Here is a 21,901-nt window from a genome sequence, read left to right as displayed (position 1 = left end):
ATATCAAGAAGGCATTTAATTGATTGAAGACAATTCAATCAATTAGCGATTAGCAACTTTATAATATGAGCTAATTAATTATAAGCTAAATATAACCTAATCATAATAATTTGCATCACAATCATTAGATCAGTATTACAAGGTCTTTTCAAGCTACCATAATTTTTTTTAGACACAAACCTGAAATAATCCATAAGAACGATGATCCAAATATTTATGCAATAATTATTTATTGCAGTGTGTACAAAAAAACAACTGAAATGTGTGTACTTTTTTCATTAACATCTCATCAGTCAGCAGTGACCAAACCATGCGGTGCCTTTTGATAATTTATTTACTAGCATACATTTGTCTATTTACAGTCTAATAGGATGGCAAAAATGCAAAACAGCAATGTTTTAGCAGTTATTGCAGTGAACATAGCAACTGTGTACAATGTAACAGTAATGTTTGTTTTATTTTCATGTCAGTGGAATGAAATTGACATATTTCCATATATACAATAATAATTAAGCATTTTTACCGCTTGTGGTCTCTAATTTGTTCCTTTACACTCGTTGGTCATTCCCTCAGGGCTAAACTGTATGCTACATGAAAAGATTCAGAGAACAGTTACACACGAGGAGTGAGTACACAGGTTGAGTTTTCACCATGTCCTTTTTTGCGCAGCTGAACAACAGCGACTGGAGAGTCTTAGTCGGCTTTCTTTGGTTTACGATTCTTCCAAGTTATTATTCCTATGAAGGTACCTGGAAAAAGGGCATAAAGGACACAACGGTCTTTGTTTACAACAGTACAAGTTCATCATATAGCAAGAAATGTGCATCACGTAAGGAACATGCTCTTTCTTATAGGAATGTTAAAAAAAAAAAAGGTTTAGGATTATTTTCCTATACAAGTGTTTTATTCCTCTTACACTACCGTTCAAAAGTTTGGGGTCACCCAGACAATTTTGTGTTTTCCATGAAAAGTCACACTTTTATTTACCACCATAAGTTGTAAAATGAATAGAAAATATAGTCAAGACAGTTTTCTGGCCATTTTGAGCATTTAATCGACCCCACAAATGTGATGCTCCAGAAACTCAATCTGCTCAAAGGAAGGTCAGTTTTATAGCTTCTCTAAAGAGCTCAACTGTTTTCAGCTGTGCTAACATGATTGTACAAGGGTTTTCTAATCATCCATTAGCCTTCTGAGGCAATGAGCAAACACATTGTACCATTAGAACACTGGAGTGAGAGTTGCTGGAAATGGGCCTCTATACACCTATGGAGATATTGCACCAAAAACCAGACATTTGCAGCTAGAATAGTCATTTACCACATTAGCAATGTATAGAGTGGATTTCTGATTAGTTTAAAGTGATCTGCATTGAAAAGAACAGTGCTTTTCTTTCAAAAATAAGGACATTTCAAAGTGACCCCAAACTTTTGAACGGTAGTGTATACCACAGCGTTTTTGTTTTTCAGAGTGAAAAGTTAATCTGTCAGGATATGAGAGTCATGGCAACTTCGGACAGCTTACAACATCTTCCATGACTCACTTATTTGTCTTATGACGCAAGGTTCAAGTAAAGACTTACCAAGAAATGATTTTCCCTTCAGCAGAAAAGTAAAGTATGCTTGCAAAACTTACCAACACAGAGTAAGAGTATCAATGCTGCTATGCCGGGAAGTATGACGGAGTACTCTCGAGGAAGAAAATAACTGTGGATCACGTGATCGCTGTCGACGAACGGCTGAAAAGAAAGCACGAGACATTCGTCGATCATTTGGATTTGAATTAAACTAAAAAGTTGAAAATCAGAGTAAGGTTGGAGAACAATGGAGGACTTTCACATGACATCATCGCAACTGCGGATTTGTTTACACGGCCGTGTTGCCTGGCGAGCTTTGTGTTTGCCGGCGACCGGCACAAGCGTACGCGAGTGATTGTAAGCCCAATTCAGTAAACGTCTACAGATAAACTTGTCGAAGTTACATGAAAAAGAACAATACCAGAGAGCTGTAGTGTTTTGGATGTAATAACAGACATGGAGATAAGCCTGGTTGAACTTTCAGTGCATCGTTGTATGATGTAGGTCTTATGAATAAAGATTCCTCTCAACAGTTAAAAGCCAAAAATAAATGAGCCATTTGAGCATTTTTTTTGAAAGCAGAGGTACTATAAAAGGTCATTTTACTGTGTAGATTCATTTTACTCACCAGGACTATGACCCATATGGTGTAGTACATGAACAGTAACAGACTGAAGCCAACGAGGCCCAAACCGACAGCTTGATCTGCTCCAGTTGCCTTTTCGAAAGACAAAAGTGAAAGTTTTCTATGAATACATTACAGCCAGAGTTTAACCCATAAATGCACAGAAGTTTACATAGCCTTTATTGAGTCATTATTTACATCTAAACACACAAATTCAGTTTCACTAATAGAGTAAAAATAATATGTAATAAAAATTATTTTGTAATATCCTAATACTTTGTTTAGTACTTGAAATACATATTACAGAACCTATAAACGCTTCAGGGTCATTCCATGTCAATTCACACACCCTCCCCAGTGACACCTCTTCAATTTGCCTGATATTTATTTTATTAGTGCCTTATGATGTCAAAAGAAAGAATCCAAAATTTTAGCTTCCTAGCTGGAACGGTTTTTGAATTTTGGCCCTTCAAAGTTTGGGTGCCACGCCCACTTTTGGGGTCCGGGAATTGTACACTTAATTTGCAAGCATTTTTGGAGGCCCATATCTTTTGTTCTAAGGGGAATATAGACCTGTAAATTGCTACAGTATATCTATGTATTCTGGCCCTGTCTGATTCTGCACATAAAAATAGCACAAGTTTACTAACTTTAGAGATATTAACCCCTTAAAAGTGGATTTTTTTAATGACAATTTTTTTTTTTGACATTTTGGGGGGTCCATATCTTGGAAAGTTTTTATGTTGATGGGGTTTCAACTGATTTATCATCATATTTGGGAACTCTACTGTGCAGTGGCGGCTCCTGAATTTTTTTCAGGGGGGGCAATTTTCCCCCGTTATGTCTACACGGACCATAAATGTCCACAGGACTGAAGTAAATTGACCTGGGTAGCAAATCAATTGTCCGAACTTGTTTTTGCCTGGTAAATTCAGATATCAATATAGACAATATCTCTTCTCTCCACTAGGTGGCAACACTAAACAAGTTAAAGGTGGCAAACTGAGGTAGCCTAGTAAACTAGACCCACCCGCCTAGCGGCCAAAAATATTTTTGCCTACGAGTGGCAAATATTCACATTTAGTCTGGCTTGCCAGGCTAAAACTAAGGAAGATTCATTGTGAAGCCTTCAAAGCAAAACATTTGGCATCACAATCAATTAATATTACGTTACTCATTTATTTTCTCATATTATTCCAGTATTCTATAATAAGTAGACAAATTCTTAATTATAAACATATTCTAATTTCTTCATTCTAAAGAATGCAATTAAAGTGGCAGGATATAAATCCAAAACAAGTGTTTATTTAAGTTTTGAAAAAGATGAAGAAAAGCATAACCATCAAACAAACATGTGCAGCTTAATTATGTGGTTTTTTTATATGGAATTGCACCATTTTAACAACAAATAATAATTCTAAATAAATTCTGCAGTTTTTTTCCCAAGAATTCCTCCAGAAAGCCATGCCTTAAAAGGAAATTTAAAGTATTACAAGCATGTCAATGAACACAAAAGGCTTTAGTTATTTAGCTATATACATACAAGGTTACACAAGGTTTTGTAGTCAGTGCAACTTGGCTTAACAAGTTGGAAAAAAGGTAAGGTGCTGCTGGCTCCAATGAACACATACTGTACAATATATAAAAACTGAAAATATGCTTAATTTACACCAAGTCAGAGAGAACTTGAGGCTACCGAAATATTCCAAGCATGGCAATGTTAAACTGCCATTGGTAAAACACACACACAAAAATAACTTTTGCCGAGTAAATTCAAATATCAGATATCACTGTACCGTCTGCTGTGCTACTTCCAGGGTGGAAGAGAACGCAAGGGTAGCAAAAAAGAGCACTGACTACATCACAGCCAGCTAGCCAAGTTTTCCGGTGGTACCAGTTCTTGTTAAAACCTCTTGAGTAGGTCTTCTCCCCCTTCGTAGACACTTGCTTGATGTTTAAATTCGGTCTAGGAGGTCCTAGCTGTTTGATTGCCGTTTTCTTCTCATTGGTACGACGACTAAAGGGAACTTCTTTCAGAGACGCCATCGTATTGTTGCACTCAACACTCACCGCCATCTTCTTCATAGAATGTTCACACATTTCCCACGCAAGTTGCGTTTTCCAGCCCAAAATTATGTTCAAAACCCGCTAAAATGCACTTAAAACCCCCCAATCTGGCAACACTTGTGCGGCGCAACAGGCGTATGACGTAAGCCCGCTGCTTGTGCGAGCACATAAAACCTAATAGAAAATGCATTGGGAGCATGATTTTCGAAAAAAACGTACGTACCATTAGTGTCAATGGGAGATTTTGGGGCAAATCTGAACCTGATAGAAATCGCCCCAAAAGGGCGTGGCTACACCAGGCGCGACCTTAGCCTGATTGGACAATGACATTACTGTTGCCGTGGTAGTAGGAGTAGATTAAAAAAAAAAAAAATCTCCCTCCCTGTTTGGGAGTGCGTCGCCCAAATCGCCCCCATTAACGAGCCGCCAGTGCTACTGTGTACTTAGAGTTTCAGGGCACTCAGAGCTTTGGTGGGGGTACAGGAGGGCCCCAAATATGGCTTTGGGACAAAATTACCATTTGGTACGCCCTACTTCAGGCCATTAGTTGGCCATGTGAGCACCTGATGACTGGAATGAACCTTTAACCCTATCAACAGACACCTTTTATCAAACTTTTAAGCCAATAAAAACTTTGATTATCCAACTCCTTCAATATAAACTAAGCGTTTGTATATGGTACTATTTTTGCATATTTTCTGAAAAATCCTAAGTCCGGAAAGTAGGTCAACTGTTGTTTTGACTGCCTATTCATGTTTAAAAGTAGTAAAAGCACACCCATATAGTGATTTTAATCTTTGGGAAGATTATTTATACCCAATACCCCATTAGTTATATTGACAATTACAAGGGATAAACCCTTTCCCGGCTGTTTCACGATGCTGTTTTTTTTTTTTTACATTTGACACCTTTCCCTGTATCCAACCAAACTCTGACCACTATACACTTAGTAGTTAAATGCATCTTACAAACAGGAAAGGGAAAGATGCAAACAAGGGGATGATCCCAAGAAAAACATCCTGGTTGCTTTACTACATTTGTTCTGACATCCGATCTGGAAGTTAAACCTAGACTCATCAGGGTTTTTTTTTCTTTCAAGAAAAGGGGAAGGGGCCCCTAGCCACTCATGTGGGGAAAATTAGCATATCAATTGCTATACTTGCAAATTCAATATTCTATTTGCATAATACATGTAATCCATATGTAACAAGATGAGTGTTACCTCCTCCTTCTACCTCCCTGCCACAGAGTTCACTAAAGAGGGACTGAGGCTGATTTGATCAAAAATACAAATGATTTCTTTATTGTGTACAAACATATGATTAAAATATTGAGGACCAGCAATACAAAGTCTCCCGAAACATACCCAGGTCGGCCTTAGCCAATGACACAACACATCTTCATGCAAAAAAAAAAAACTTCATAAGAGGCAACACAGCAACTAGTAAATTGCACACATCAAAAAGGAAGCACAGCAACTGGCAAATGGCTACACACCCCTCAAGAAGGGCAACACAACCTGTATGCTCTACACACACTATAGACCCTTCCCACTGACGTCACCGGAAACCAGAAGTAAACAAACCCTGCGCCATATTGGAAGACCAAATCGGGTTTTCAGAAAAGGAAAAAAAATAAACGCAGGGTCGAAAATACAAAAAAGGAGGCAGAAAAAGCAAAACGAGTTTTAAGGTAGGACAAATGGTTACTTTTCTGAGGCAGCCCACTGTGGCTGCAGGCTTTCAGTTGTGTCATTGAATGGTTACTTTTCTGAGGCAGCCCGCCGTGGCTGCCTGCAGGCTTATTTATTATAGCCAGGGGTTAAATTGGGCCGGGGCTGAGCCCCGGCACATAAGCTCGGAGCGGATGGCATATGATCACGCACACATCAAAAGCAACAAACCCTTTTCACGATTTTCAGTTCTGAATAATTAAATATCGTTTTATTAATCAATAAACCCATGACTTTTATGAGATAGATCATAGTTTTCCTGATAACAAGACGACCTGTCAAAGCTATTTAGAACAGAACTTGCGATCAGAGATTCTGGTTTCTGGAACACTGCGTGGGTTGCCAATTCCGCTTTTTATAAGCGACTTTGGGGTTTCTTTTTTTGTGAGCTCGCTTTAAAAAAAAATCAGAAGTCGTGGTTTGCGGGTTTTTGGGCTTGTGTTTCAGCGTTGTGACTTGTTTATAATTTTCTCCGTACACCGTCTCCCCTTTTACCTGCATACGATCCTAATCCATCAGAGGTGCTTGAACGAACTGTCTGTGCATTTGGCGAGTTCAATTTCCATAGTCCCCAGTTATCGACAGAAATTAGCCAGGGGGAAGGGGGAGATGTCAGTTAAAGTTAGCTACTGAGATTGACCAAAAGTTGAGCCTAACGTTGCCTCAAGTGCTTGCGCTTGTCTCAGAGCGCGGATCTCCAAACACACGAGAAGCCTATCTTACGCACATATCACGCGGACTCCACACACACATCGCGTCTGAAGTCATAACTCATCAGGGGAAATCGTGTCCGCATTGGCATGTTCAAAAAACAACCTCGCGTCAACAATTATACCACACGCAAGAACAAAAAAAAACAGTCGGGCTACTCAACAACCAACCTGGCAGCAGCAGTCGTTGTCATATCGGTTTATTTTATCTTTGATGTAAACACAACACTTCGGATATGCAAATGCTTCCCATTACACACGATTGCTATGTCAATAAACATCATTTTGCCAATATTTTAGAGACCCCCCCAACATTTCCCAAATCATGTTTTCAAGGGATCTCATGTCTGTTTCAGGGGATCTCGGATCCCCCGAGTACCCCCGAAGTTCGAACACTGGTTGTCCTGATTTAGACTGGTGTGTTTTGTTTTTGTTTTTTTTTTGGGGGGGGGGGGGGGGGGGGGGGGGTTGAGCGATGTTGCACCCGGGTCCAGATTAGGGCAGAACCGGCCCTGGCTACATTTAAGGTGTAGTTTGTTTTATGTATGCATGTATGTACTTGCATAGATGTGTACTTGGTCTTCCAATATGGCGACTACCGAAATCTCGCGGCGCGGTGACGTCATGCGGGAAGGGTCTATATGGCCAAACCAAAATACACAAGTGTGAGACTACAAATCAAGACTGGGCCTCTGGGCTCTGTACGGGGTAGTGAGTAAAGCTGGGCTCTCAATACAAAATAATAAAAACAATTTGGTCCTTGGAGGTGTGACCTTACAATACTAAAATTACCACAGGGGAAAAGCGGCAATTATCTGCCCATTGTTAATTGGTGTAGTAGCTAGAAAGAACACAACATACAATACGATAACACTACGTTCACACTGCAAGGCTTAATGCTCAATTCCGATTTTTTTGTGAAATCCGATTTTTTTGTGAGGTTGTTCACATTAACAAATATATGCGACTTGTATGTGATCCTCAGTATGAACGAAAAGCGACCTAAAAGTGTTCCGCATGCGCATTGCAGGATACGACGACGTCACACGCAGTGAGCATGGCCAGTGTTTACGGAAGTAAAACCGCCCGGTTGCGGTATGACCCATCCAATCTAGCTTGAATAGCTGCATCCCCCCAAATGGAAATCAGCTCCCTAACCTCTGCGTCCTTCCATTGAGAAGATTCAGAACCTTCACAGCCCGAAGCGTCCCTCGCATTGATGTCATGCGCAGGGGCGCAGATACGTTTTTTTGAACTGGGGGGGACAAAAAACTGGGGGGGACAAAGCTGCCAGCAAACCAACCCCAACCCCGATATGCCTGTCAAACTTGTTGTGGGTTACCATAGCAACCAAGCTCGAGCTCGCAACCTGTGCAGTCTGTGCAGCTCAACCAACCGAATATCAGTCTTTGTTTTGTTTTATGTGAGTTGTTGCAACTATGTATACACTGCCATGCACCTCAAAGTGGGGGGGACCGAACGAAGTGAATTTAAATCTGGGTGGGACGAATCCCATCCGTCCCACCCTCTATCTGCGCCCGTGATTATGCGCCATGTTGTTGTAACTTTTTCTGAGAGACCCGCCGCCTACTTCAGCGCAGAATAGTGACGTTTGTGGCTTGTTGATGACGTGTAAGTCGGATGAATGCGACCTGGCGGTTCAGACTGAAGTCGCATATGAAAAGAGCGGATAGGAATCGGAATTAGGACCACATATCCAAACGGCCTGGGTGGGATTTGAAAAAATCGGATCTGTGTCATTCATATTGTCAATAAAAGATCGGATACAGGTCACATATGGGCGAAAAGATCGGATTTGAGTCACTTCAGCCTGCAGTGTGAACGTAGCCTAAATCACACTCAATAAACTAACAAAACATAGTATGATTATCCTTTTTCATCATACATACTAAAATTAAAATACATACTAAAATTAAAATAAGAAAAACCGCCTTACCAATATAATTCTGGCCTAACGCCAGCAATGCGTGCACCACAACACACCACAGCAAAACCAGCCCAACAGTTCCACGACGCAGACGCTCTGCTAACATTCTTTCCCATGTTCGCAGTTGAGGCTTAACCCCAGTGAAACACCGCGTCTCCCATCTGTTCTGAGCTAGCAGGCCGAACAACCAACCTCGAGTAATGGCCTCTGCTTTACCGGTGCTTTAACTGGCACTCTTATAGTGCACTGTTCAAGTGGCTTCCTCTCCTAGCCAACCAGCCTGCCTCCAAAGGGCTGAGCCCTACGACTCCCTCTGCTGGGGTGGAGCAGACAGCAGGCGATTTCCCGACATACACCCGGTTACACATAGTTTGAGAATACTGACAACTTTTTTTATGAAAAGGTACTGTATTTGACTCATTAATTATTTGAAAATCTTCAACTGAACTATAAAGGACACTGAAAGAAATTATAAAAATTGGTGGACGGACGTGACAACGGATTATTATTCCATTACACGTCAAAAATGTCACCACCATTACAATATTAGTAATAAACGTATACCTACTGTATTTAGTTGTGTCCTTAAGTACAAATATTAATGCAGTAAATCCAAAATTAAAAAAAAAAAATCAGGAATAAAACAAAGTGGACGGACGTGACATGTTACGGAAATATTGTTTCCGTGATATGTCATGTTGGGCGGCACAGTAGTGTAGAGGTTTTCACTCTCGCCTCACAGCAAGAAGGTCCTGGGTTCGAGGGCCTTTCTGTATGGGTTTCCTCCGGGTGCTCTGGTTTCCCCCAAAGACATGCGGTTAGGTTAATATGGGACGGCCTTGGGCTGAGGTGCCCTTGAGCGAGGCACCTAACTCCCAACTGCTCCCCGGGTGCTGTTAGCATGGCTGCCCACTGCTCTGGGTATGTGTGTGCGCTCATTGCTCACATGTGTGTTCACTGCTTCAGATGGGTTAAATGCAGAGAGGAATTTCACATGTGTGATGAATAAAGTTGTGCTTTCTTTCTTTTGCTGCATTTATGTACTTTTTGTACATCAAGAGACGAACGCTGTCCAGAGAACTTGCATTCCATTGTTTTTAATGCACTTCCTCATATAAATGAAACCGAAATGCTGCTAAATTTTAGTTCACTGCTTCATTTTGAAAAGTTACAATTTCAAAAAAAAAAAAGAAAAGAAAGGTGACATTTGGGTTATAAATATACAGATGAGGTTTTCAGGATTGATGGTTCACCTACCAACACCCGTAAAAATAATAATTAATAATATATGTTATTTACCAGCTGGGAGGTCCATATCGTGAAATACCGTGACCGAGGTCTTGAAAGTACTGAGCGAGGCCCACTGGGCCGAGGTCAGTATTCAAGGCCGAGGTCACGGTATTTCACCATACGGACCGACCTTAAGCTGGGAAATAATATTTTTTTTTCTCTTTACCAAATTCTAACAGAAAACAAGAGCGCCCGAAAGGGAAAACCGAGCCGAGCCGCCATTTTGAATCCTCATTCATGGCTGTAATGCAAATTGCTTCCTCCTCAGTATACAAGTGCACTTCCATGGCAGGAAAAAAACTACATTTTGCCGCCTATGTAGTCCCCTATTTATACAAAATTGAGTCATTCAGGATTCAGCCATGTTTTTGCTTGACCAAAGTTATACAGTATTATGACCTTTATACTGCATAAATAAAGCCATTTGGTGAAACTTTGAAGAAGAGATTGTACTGGTTTAAAGTTTTTACCTACGTAATATGTATTAGGATAACATGGTCCAAAATGGGCCTCATTAACTAATGAGATCAAACTGTTAGCAAGTTAGAGGTTTTTAGCTTTCTCCTGAAATGTTTTATTTTACTTCTTCTTCCTCAGGGTAGTAAAACTTGCTTTCGCTGTGAACACTGTCATTATCGCTATTCATGCTGTAAAATTAATGCTATTTTGAATCCTCATTCACGGCTGTAATGCAAATTGCTTCCTCCTCGGTATACAAGTGAACTTCCATGGCAGGAAAAAAAACTACATTTTGCCGCCTATATAGTTCCCTATTTATACAAATAGGAATCATTCAGGATTCAGCCATGTTTTTGCTCAGTGTTAGCAAATTACAGGTTTTTAGTTTTCCCCTGAAATGTTTTATTTTATTTCTTCTTCCTCAGGGTAGCAAAACTCGCTTTCGCTGTGAACACTGTCGTTATCACTACCCACGCTGTAAAATTAATGCTATTCTCCTGAGAAATGCTGGCAAAAATTTATAAGATTTTTGATAATCTTATAAATACATCTTATAAAAAAGATAAATGTTGACAAAAAATGCTACCATGTTTGTTGTTGTTGTGAACGAGCAAGTCGCCAGAGGTCCATAACCGGGGTCTGTATCGTAGGATATGGACCCGCTCGCCAGCCAATCAGAGTGCAGGATTTGGACCACGAAAAAAAATAAATCTGCATATCAAACCCCATATTTCATAAATATTAGTGATTTCTGGAAGTAGCTTTTATATTTACAACAAATTATCACTTGGCCAAATGTGACATGAAAATGCATGCCTTAGTGGGTCAGAAAGAGACGTTTCAGATCTGAAGTAAAACAAACTACAGCTTTCTGCAACTCACCGCTTCTGGAAATATGCATAATGTAACCATATATGTATATAATGATATAAATTATGCCTGTCACATTACTATAATTAAAATTATCCATATATATGAGTGATTCCACGCTTATGGGTACTGAAATGGGGACATGAACTTATTTTTAAAAATTCACCTAAAACCATTTCTTTTTTTACCATCAGGTCACAAAACATGTAATCTTTAATGAATGATATGTTAAAAGATAACTTTAATTTTCTGAGATGTAATAAAAACATATTTATATGCCAAAGTCAGAACGTAACAGAAGTGTTGTGGACATATCTATTCTCAATTTTAACAATGTAGAATTACTTTTTGAAACATAGGAAGGTGATGTTTTAGCAAATATAATTAATAAACATGTGTAGTAGAATAAACATACACATTCTTTCAATAAGATTAACATGGTATATAGCTAGATTGTAATTAATTTGTAACAGACGCGAGATGGACAATCGTAACAGAAGTAATGTAACAGACATCATTTTGGAACTCATAGGCTTGACTTTGGCATATAAATATGTTTTTATTACATCTCAGAAAATTAAAGTTATCTTTTAACATATCATTCATTAAAGATTACATGTTCTGTGACTTGATGGTAAAAAAAGAAATGGTTTTAGGTGAATAAGTTCATGTCCCCATTTCAGTACCCATAAGCGTGGAATCACTCATATATATATATATATATAAAAATGGATAATTTATATTATGTGCCCCCTGCCACAGATTCTGCTCGCACACCCCCCTTCAGCATCTGACATGTCATCCTCACAGTTCCCCCCCCAACACACACACACACACATCTCATCGTTCATTAACACACTGAACTCAGGGACCGCACATCTCACTTTACCTCGCTCATTTGCACTATTCCACACTACCTCATCTTAACAGCTGCTAGTTTGTTTATACTGCTTATTTCATGTTTACCTGCTATACCTCAAGTGCCCTTGACTGTTTGGTTATTTGAACCAATTTACGTGTGTGTGTATATATGAGTGTTTAGTCTACGTCTAGTTCATATCTAGTGTTTATACTGTTTATATTGTCTGAGTGTTTAGTCTGTCTTGTTCTTATCTAGTGTTTATACTGTTTATTTATACTGTTTATATTGTTTGAGTGCTTAGTCTATGTCTAGTTCCTATCTAGAGTGTTTATACTGTTTATATTGTTGTTGTTTTTTTCAATTATTCTATTTTTATTTATTGCATTGCCTGTTTGCACCGTGGGTCAGAGAGGACTGAAATTTCATCTGTGCTGTATGTCGAGCATGTATAGCATATTTGACAATAAAGCTGACTTGACTTTATATAAGGTACCCTGAGCAAATCTTAGTTCTTTTGTATTCAGTCAATAATGTAGGAATCATAAAATAAAAATCTATAACAAAGACTTGTGCACAGTAATGCATCTCTGGCAGAAAAAAAAAATCAGGTATTTTGATATTGCAGTTGGAAAGTAATTAACTTTTTTTTAAATTAAATCTCCTCCTAAATCACAGTTTACCTGCTGTATACACCAGAGGTGGGGACTTGAGACTTGGGGACTTGGACTCGAGTCGACTCGAGTCACTGTTTTCATGACTTGTGACTTGACTTGACAAAACATGAAAATACTTGAGACTTGACTCGGACTTGGAAGTTTAAGACTCGGGACTTGACTTGACTTGACACACGATGACTTGAGTGTTATTTCCATCGTGTTTTTATTGTGAAAATAAAATGTAATATGCACATACTTCAGTAATTTTGATTGCACTGCCGTTGCATTGTCACCGCCCTGTCCATCAGGCACGCTCTCTGCGTGGGCTATATACCGGCACGCCCCATGCCACGATGTGTTCACAGATTTCACATCATATCATCATGTCAGCCATCCCAAGAGTCATCACTTTCGGCTTCAAGGGCTACTGCCTAGAAGGTAAACGACGAACGGCGCAGTGCAAGATTTGCAACGTGACGATTTCTGACAGCCAGACCACGACCTCCAATTTCGTCCGGCATTTGAAGATCCATTCTGCCCAGTAAGTTTATTAATGTGTTGTTATTTGGTGATAGCAGCTAAACTCCTCGTTAGCCAATGTTAGCCACGAGAGTGAGCGGTAGGAGGATTTTAGCCGTTGCAGATGGAGCTAGGGATTCAGTTTATTATTGTGAAATTCTTATGTGAATGCTGGTAAGCAATGTAGTTACGTCAAGTTTAATGATATTGTATATCAGTAGTAGTAAGTTGATTGTGCACTTTGCAGTCGTGATGCTGAATAACATAAGCAGCTTCCTACCCTGTTGTTCTGTTTCAGGGTTAAGCTAATGGTCAGCTTGTGAACATGTACGCGTTCATGAGCAGTACAAATTCGTGTAAGTGTGTTCGTGTACATTAGCCAGACTGTCCATAGGGCATAGAGGCAGGGGAGTTTATCATAGCCGTTTGAAATAGCAGTGCAGCAACCTGCACATTTTTTTCGTCACACTACCCGATCAAAAAAGAAAAGAAAACTCCGTCCCACTGCCTATCATGCACTATTGAAAAAAGCGCCACGATTTGGATTCCCCGGCATGCCACTCGCTGTTTGAATGCAGGCTAGCAGCAATACTAAACTCTGCAAAATAGGCTGACTGTGCGCAGGAGTCTCGGTTCCCGCTGTAACACAGTGTTACGAAAATAAATTGTGCACTCATCCAAACCATGAATTTACATTTAGTATATCAGGCTACCAGGCCGCCAAAACAGTGGTTTGAATGACTACAATTTAGGCTACGTTCACACTGCAGGCTGAAGTGACTCAAATCTGATCTTTTCGCCCATATGTGACCTGTATCCGATCTTTTATTGACAATATGAACGACACAGATCCGATTTTTTCAAATCCGACCCAGGCCGTTTGGATATGTGGTCCTAATTCCGATTCCTATCCGCTCTTTTCATATGCGACTTCAGTCTGAACCGCCAGGTCGCATTCATCCGACTTACACGTCATCAACAAGCCACAAACGTCACTATTCTGCGCTGAAGTAGACGGCGGGTCTCTCAAAAAAAGTTACAACAACATGGCGCATAATCACGGGCGCAGATAGAGGGTGGGACGGGTGGGATTCGTCCCACCCAGATTTAAATTCACTTCGTTCGGTCCCCCCCACTTTGAGGTGCACGGCAGTGTATACATAGTTGCAACAACTCACATAAAACAAAACAAAGACTGATATTCGGTTGGTTGAGCTGCACAGACTGCACAGGTTGCGAGCTCGAGCTTGGTTGCTATGGTAACCCACAACAAGTTTGACAGGCATATCGGGGTTGGGGTTGGTTTGCTGGCAGCTTTGTCCCCCCCAGTTTTTTGTCCCCCCCAGTTCAAAAAACGTATCTGCGCCCCTGCGCATGACATCAATGCGAAGGACGCTTCGGGCTGTGAAGGTTCTGAATCTTCTCAATGGAAGGACGCAGAGGTTAGGGAGCTGATTTCCATTTGGGCGGATACAGCTATTCAAGCTAGATTGGATGGGTCATACCGCAACCGGGCGGTTTTACTTCCGTAAACACTGGCCATGCTCACTGCGTGTGACGTCGTCGTATCCTGCAATGCGCATGCGGAACACTTTTAGGTCGCTTTTCATTCATACTGAGGATCACATACAAGTCGCATATATTTGTTAATGTGAACGACCTCACAAAAAAATCGGATTTCACAAAAAAATCGGAATTGAGCATTAAGCCTTGCAGTGTGAACTAGGGCTGCTCGATATTGGAAAAAATCAATATCACGATTTTTTCAGTAAATATCGATATCGCGATTTTTAAAACGATATTTATACACCTTTTTTTAAAGCCCTGATCATCAACACCTGAGGCACCGGGCCACATTTTTATAGTACAGGCCTCATAGGCTACCTGTCAACCCTTCCCGTTGTACCCTGAAACGCCTTTTACTTAAACTATTTACTGTGCAAGCGCGTACTTTGCATAGGTCCTATAGCCTGCACAAGGCTCACGTTCTCCTCACTCAACATTTCCGATCACAGAGGATGGAGCCAGCGCTGGTATTACCAGTGATTACTGCGTAACGTCCACACTGGCTCGTAGCCAGCCAAGGATAAAATCTCTCTCTCACACACACACACACACACTACAACGTAAGCTTGTGTGTTGTTAAGACACCAACATTAAAACACGCACACACACGGACTGGCCATTGGGAGTAGCGGGAGTTTGTGGGCCGGCGGAGAAAAAAAAAAAAAAAAAAAAAGTTGCGCGCTGGCCTTTAATATGATAAGCAATGTTAACAGTTTCTTTAAGAAACTGTTAACATTGCTTATCATATTAAAGGCCAGGGCGCAACTGTAATAAACAATGTTAACAGTTTCTTAAAGAAACTGTTAACATTGCTTCTCATATTAAAGGCCAGCGCGCAACTGTTTTGTTTTTTTCTCCGCCGGCCCACACTGAACCACCGGGAAAACTCCCGCTACTCCCGATGGCCAGTCCGTGTGTGAACACGCACAATATAGAGACAAGTCCTTAAGAATTAACATACATGAAAATAGCTCAGCGGCATGTAAACATTCCCTGAAAGTGTAGGTGGCACTGCGGCTAGATGCTACGTGAAATGGCACAAGGCAAACACCATGCTTCGCTCAGTCAACAGACAAAATCCACGAACCCAGTAGTACTCCTACTACTGTGGGTTAGTGTTCTGTGGCCAAAAACACCCTATGCACAGTCATTCCAAAACATCCCCACTAGTTGCAGGTTATGTCTCAAATACAGATATGCGTTGTGGATTAAGCGATCTATTTTCAAGCATCAGGCTTCTCTTCCTTCATCTTCCAAATGTGGACTCCGCTATCTTTTTGGCATGTCAGCATTGAAATACCATTTGCAGAGATATTTCACTCGAAAAGTAAAAGCAACACATGATTAGGGCTACATGATTAGCAGGGGGACACCGTTTTAAGCGCACGGAATTTTAAAAACAATGTAATTACATCTGAGTCCGTCTACATCGCGCAATAAACCCGTCCTTAGCAGAACCTACTTCAAAGCATGATGCTAGCTGCAGATGCACAAGTCAAAATCAAATGAACCCAAGTAAACATGCCGCGGCGGGCAACATTAATAACCAAATTGCCTTACCTTAAAACGCTGCCTTGACCACAGGACGACTCGCAATTATTCCACTTAAATCCACACGGTTTAACACATCTAACACAGCTAGCAAGCTGGATATGTGCTAATATTGTTGTGCTTGTTTTCTTCCGTAGATGCCATTTTTACATTACCCAGTCCCACATCCAAAAATATGACGTAAATATATGTTAATTGTATTATTATAACTATTAGCAAGCAAATCAAACAACATATCAAATCACCCGACACGTATGAAAACAGAAGAACTGATTTTTTACTGTTGCGGAGATATCGCGGGAGTAGAATGGATGACGTATGCAAGGCTACGGTGTGCCTTAGGGGACAGAAGGGTTCGTTTTACCTTACTGTCACGTCAATGTTATTGTTGTTTTATTGCCATTGTAGAAATATTGTGCACGTCCCTTTCGACAAATGACAAAAAATCGTTTCATATCGATATTATGAATTTTGATATCGTTTGACACCAATATCGATATCGCGATAAAAATACGATATATTGCACAGCTCTAGTGTGAACGTAGCGTTAGAGAGCACAACTCTGTAACTGAACAGGTGCATTGGATATTTCCCAGTGAGGTAATTTAAAAAGTCTCTGGGTAATTGTTCAAGGAAAGATGAATCCCGCGCGCTGTCCTTTCCGTATTGTTCCCGAAACATTGCACTTGTGGTAAGGAGGACAGTGAGTTAGCCATGACCGAAACGTTGTGAGCAAAGTTCCTGTGGAAAGGAATGCGCGGGATGCATATTTCATTTGACATTTATTTTCGTAACAATCTATTATAGCGGGAACCAAGACTCCCGCGCCAAAGTCGTTCTATATGTCCCCGCTCCGCACAGGCTGAGGCAGCCTCGGAGAGGGAGAGAGCGCTTTTGCACACACCTCTGTAGCTTGTCATATGGGGTGAGATGATGTCACTTTTGCACGGGCGAACAGGTCTTCTTTTTGAGACCTAAATTATGTCTGACACATTTCTCTATCCTTTGGTTTTTTTTTTTTTTTACTGGCGCAAACATACATCGAAGTCACTTCAGGTTTCTCCACGTGTATCTTATTAATAATAATCATCTCATCTGACGTGATTAGAGATTGGAGGAGCTCATGCCCCTGTTAACCCAAGGTGTCGTCCTACCCTCTTTTAACTACACACATAACAGAATGCCAATTCTCTGTTTATTTTTCTTGTTGGCTGATGACAATGTGAGAAACTTAGTTGGCTTTCAATCTTGCAATCAATTTTGCCATCAATAAATAACTTTGTGACATTATTACTGTTTTGTTTTATGTATTTTACAGAACATGAGTATTTAAAATGCAAATATTTAACAGGTTGGGCACATGTGCCAGGGATGTTTACTGACATTTACTTATGTATTGCCTTTTCAATGTATTAAATTCATATTCTGCTGCTAAAATTACGCCAATACGCCTAAGGTGACTTGACTTGACTTATTATAGGACTTGACTTGACTTGCCCAAGACAAAAAAGACTTGGGACTTACAGGTTAAGACTTGAGACTTGCACATGTGTGACTTGGTCCCACCTCAGATATACACACACATCATATCCCAAACTGTAATGATGTCGACTCACTACAGCTTTTGTTTTTAAAGCTTATAAACACTATTAGATTCTTGTGAAACAAGCTCAAGTCCAGCAGCTTTCTGTGAAGTTAACTAGCACTCAGATTTATTTAATCCCTGAACACTAACAATATTTTTAATTTAATGACAAAAAACATGCCACGTTATTGAACCATGTCTCAATAAATAAACCAAAACACAGCAAAAATGCTTCGTTTTATCTTACCATGTCGAGCGCGTCACTGTCTGAGGCACTTCCTGCCGTTTGCGCTTCCGGTTTCCGGTCCGCCTGAATGATGGGAAATGTAGTTTTTCCGACGAAATAAACGCCACAAGATGGCGTCAGAGCACAACTCGACGATTTCTCAGCAATAAATCTCAGATTTCTTGTGTCAGACAGAGTAAACAGGTTATATACACATGCATCACCTTCTGTATGTCCAAAATCTCACACTATTCCCTGAAATAATTCACTATCTAGTGCACTATGGGGCGGCGCGGTCGCCTCACAGCAAGAAGGTTCTGGGTTCGAACACCGCGGCCGGCGAGGGCCTTTCTGTGTGGAGTTTGCATGTTCTCCCCGTGTCTGCGTAGGTTTCCCCCACAGTTCAAAGACATGCGGTTAGGTTAATACGAGACGGCCTTAGGCTGAGGTGCCCTCGAGCGAGGCACCCAACTCCTCCCCGGGCGCTGTTGGCATGGCTACCCACTGCTCTGGGTGTGTGTGTGTGTGTTCACTGCTTCAGATGGGTTAAATGCAGAGAGGAAATTTCACAAGTGTGTGATAAATACGTAAAGTCGTGCTTTCTTTCTTACTTTCTTCTTAAGGGAGTTTTGCTGTTATTGGTCCCGTCAAGAGGCATGAAGAAATAAAGTACAATTACTTTCTTACTGTATTAAACAGTACGTCTGGCTTTTAGGGATCTGGATTTTATTTTCTCCTCATTTTGACTTGCGTACTAAAATTTCAAAAGAAAAATCACTTCATTTTCAAACACTACACTTTTGTGAAGTAAGAGCTTCAGGTTGTAGATGAACTTGCTAACAGATGCAACAAGAAAAATGAAACCTAGTATCTAATCAACACAATCTAACTGTTACTATGGACACTTCGTATTTATCAAGGCAGTTATACTATACGGCCAAAGTACACTTGTGTTCAAAATAATAGCAGTCCAACACGGCTAACCAGATCAATCACTGTTTTTGGTGGAAATTATATTACTACATGGCAAATAATTTACCAGTAGGTGTAGTAGAGTCATAGAAAACCAACAGACCCAACATTCATGATATGCATGTTCCTGAGTCTGTGTAATCGAATAATTAAGTGAAAGGGACGTGTTCAAAATAATAGCAGTGTGGAGTTTAATTAGTGAGGTCATTCATTCTGTGAAAAAACAGATGTCAGTCAGGTGGCCCTAATTTAAGGATGAAGCCAGCACATGTTGTACATCCATTTCTCTCTGAAAACATGAGAAACATGGGTCATTCCAGACATTGTTCAGAAGAACAGCGTGCTTTGATTAAAACGTTGATTGGAGAGAGGAAAACGTATACTGTAAAGAAGTGCAGAAAATGATGGGCTGCTCGGCTAAAATGATCTCCAGTGCTTTAAAATGGACAGCAAAGCCAGAGAGACGTGGAAGAAAACAGAAGACTACCATTCGAATGGACCGAAGAATAGCCAGAATGGCAAAGACTCAGCCAATGATCAGCTCCAGGGTGATCAAAGACGGTCTGAAGTTACCTGTGAGTACTGTGACAATTAGAAGACGCCTGTGTGAAGCTAATCTATCGGCAAGAAGCTCCCGCAAAGTTCCACTGTTAAAAAAAAAGACGTGCTGAAGAGGATACAATTTGCCAAAGAACACATCGACTGGCCTAAAGAGAAATGGAAAAACATTTTGTGGACTGATGAAAGTAAAATTGTTCTTTTTGGGTCCAAGAGCCGCAGACAGTTTTTCAGACGACCCCCAGACACTGAATTCAAGCCACAGTACACTCTGAAGACAGTGAAGCATGGTGGTGCAAGCATCATGATATGGGAATGTTTCTCTTACTGTGGTGTTGGGCCCATTTATCGCATACCAGGGATCATGGATCAGTTTGCATATATCAAAATACTTGGAGGTCATGTTGCCTTATGCTGAAGAGGAAATGCCCTTGAAATGGGTGTTTCAACAAGACAACGACCCCAAACACACCAGTAAGCAAGCAGCATCAGGGTTCAAGACCAACAAAATGAAAGTTATGGAGTGGCCAGCCCAATCCCCGGACCTTAATCCGATAGAAAACTTGTGGGGTGACATCAAAAATGCTGTTTCTGAGGCAAAACAAAGAAATGCAGAGGAATTGTGGAATGTTGTCAAATCATCCTGGGCTGGAATACCTGTTCACAGGTGCCAGAAGTTCTCAGAAACCGTGGTTATACAACTAAATATTAGTTTAGTGATTCACAGGAATACTAAATCCTTAAGATTTTTTCAGTTTATACAGTAAATATTTGGAGTTTGTAATGAAAAATGCAGATACTGCTATTTTTTTGAACAGCCCAATGTTCATTTTTCATTTTCTGTAAAGTAATTAAAATATTCATATATTTTTCTTCATGTTTTGATGTAGAATATAATGTGCAGTGTTCCCAATGCATGGAAATAAAAACTATTATAAGGATTTTGAGCTTTACTCACGTTTTTAAACACACTGCTATTATTTTGAACACAACTGTATGTGGACACCTGACTATCACACCCATACGTGGTCCTTCGCCAAACTGTTGCCACAAAGTTGGAAGCACACGACTGTACAGAATGTAATGCTACAGCATACGAAGAAATTTCTTTTTCACTGGAACTAAGCCACCAAAAACTATTCCAGCATGACAATGCCCCGTGCATAAAGCACAGTGCAAGAACTCAAGTGTCCTGCACCGAGCCCTTACCTCAACTGTACCATTATACCTTTGGGGTGAACTGGAACGCCAACTACACCCCAATAAGAGGAGAAGAAGAAACCTTTGTCACAGTGAAATTCATCCTCCGCTTTTAACCCATCTGAAGCAGTGAAAACACATGCGCATACCCAGAGCAGTGGGCAGCCATACTAGAGCACCCAGGGGTCAGGTACCTTGCTCAAGGGCACTTCAGCCCAAGGCCACCCCACGTTAACTTAACTGCATGTCTTTGGACTCTGGGGGAAACCAGAGCACCCGGAGGAGACGCAGACACGGGGAGAACATGCAAACTCCATACAGAAAGGCCCTCGCCGGCAGCTGGGTTTGAACCCAGAACCTTCTTGCTGTGAGGCGACCATGCTAACCACTACACCACCGTGCTGCTATAGGAGTTCCTGATCTCACTAATGCTCTTGTGAATGAAAGAACAATCCCCACAACCCCAGTCCAAAATCTAGTGGAAAGCCTTCTCAAAGGAATGACTAAAATCCTGGAATAGGGTGTTGTATGTATGATACCGTAGGTGTCCACATACTTCTGGTCATAGTGTGTAATGCTAGCTAACATCTGAGAAATTAGGAATAAAGCTGTTTTTATAGTCAGCTTCGCTCACCCCTCCAATGCTCCTTGGTGAAAGAGGGAACCAACTTACTAAAAGCAACTACACATGAATCTTTCATGTACTTTTACTTTACCATGTGTAAGGAACGTGAAGCTGTTCTTAATCTTTGACCAGAATACATATTTATTTATTTAGATGAATATCTGCACGACCTCGACTTGAGGAAAACGTTTCATAGGGAACCATTCTTCTCCGTACAGTTTGGAATAGCAGCATAACATTTTGCAGAAATAATCTTGCACTCTATAATAATAAAAGAAGTCCACCATTTACTATATGACACCCA

The 21,901-nt window shown here is 40.6% G+C and overlaps 1 protein-coding gene across 1 annotated transcript; it reads right to left on the bottom strand.

Annotated features, from left to right (window-relative positions):
- Window positions 1-213: 213 nt before the first annotated feature.
- Window positions 214-18,300, bottom strand: dpm2 (dolichyl-phosphate mannosyltransferase subunit 2, regulatory). Its single transcript, XM_060913258.1, has 4 exons — window positions 18,264-18,300; window positions 2,205-2,294; window positions 1,636-1,738; window positions 214-749 (listed from the first exon to the last, which is right to left on the bottom strand). Exons 1-4 carry the CDS (start codon window positions 18,264-18,266, stop codon window positions 694-696), a joined length of 252 nt encoding a protein of 83 aa, XP_060769241.1. The 5' UTR covers window positions 18,267-18,300; the 3' UTR covers window positions 214-693.
- Between the last annotated feature and the right edge of the window lie 3,601 nt (window positions 18,301-21,901).

The sequence above is a fragment of the Neoarius graeffei genome, chromosome 28, assembly GCF_027579695.1.
Source record: "Neoarius graeffei isolate fNeoGra1 chromosome 28, fNeoGra1.pri, whole genome shotgun sequence".
NCBI lineage: Eukaryota > Metazoa > Chordata > Actinopteri > Siluriformes > Ariidae > Neoarius > Neoarius graeffei.
The sequence above is the reverse complement of the archived record's forward strand: the minus strand, read 5'-3'. Positions and strand labels throughout refer to the sequence as shown.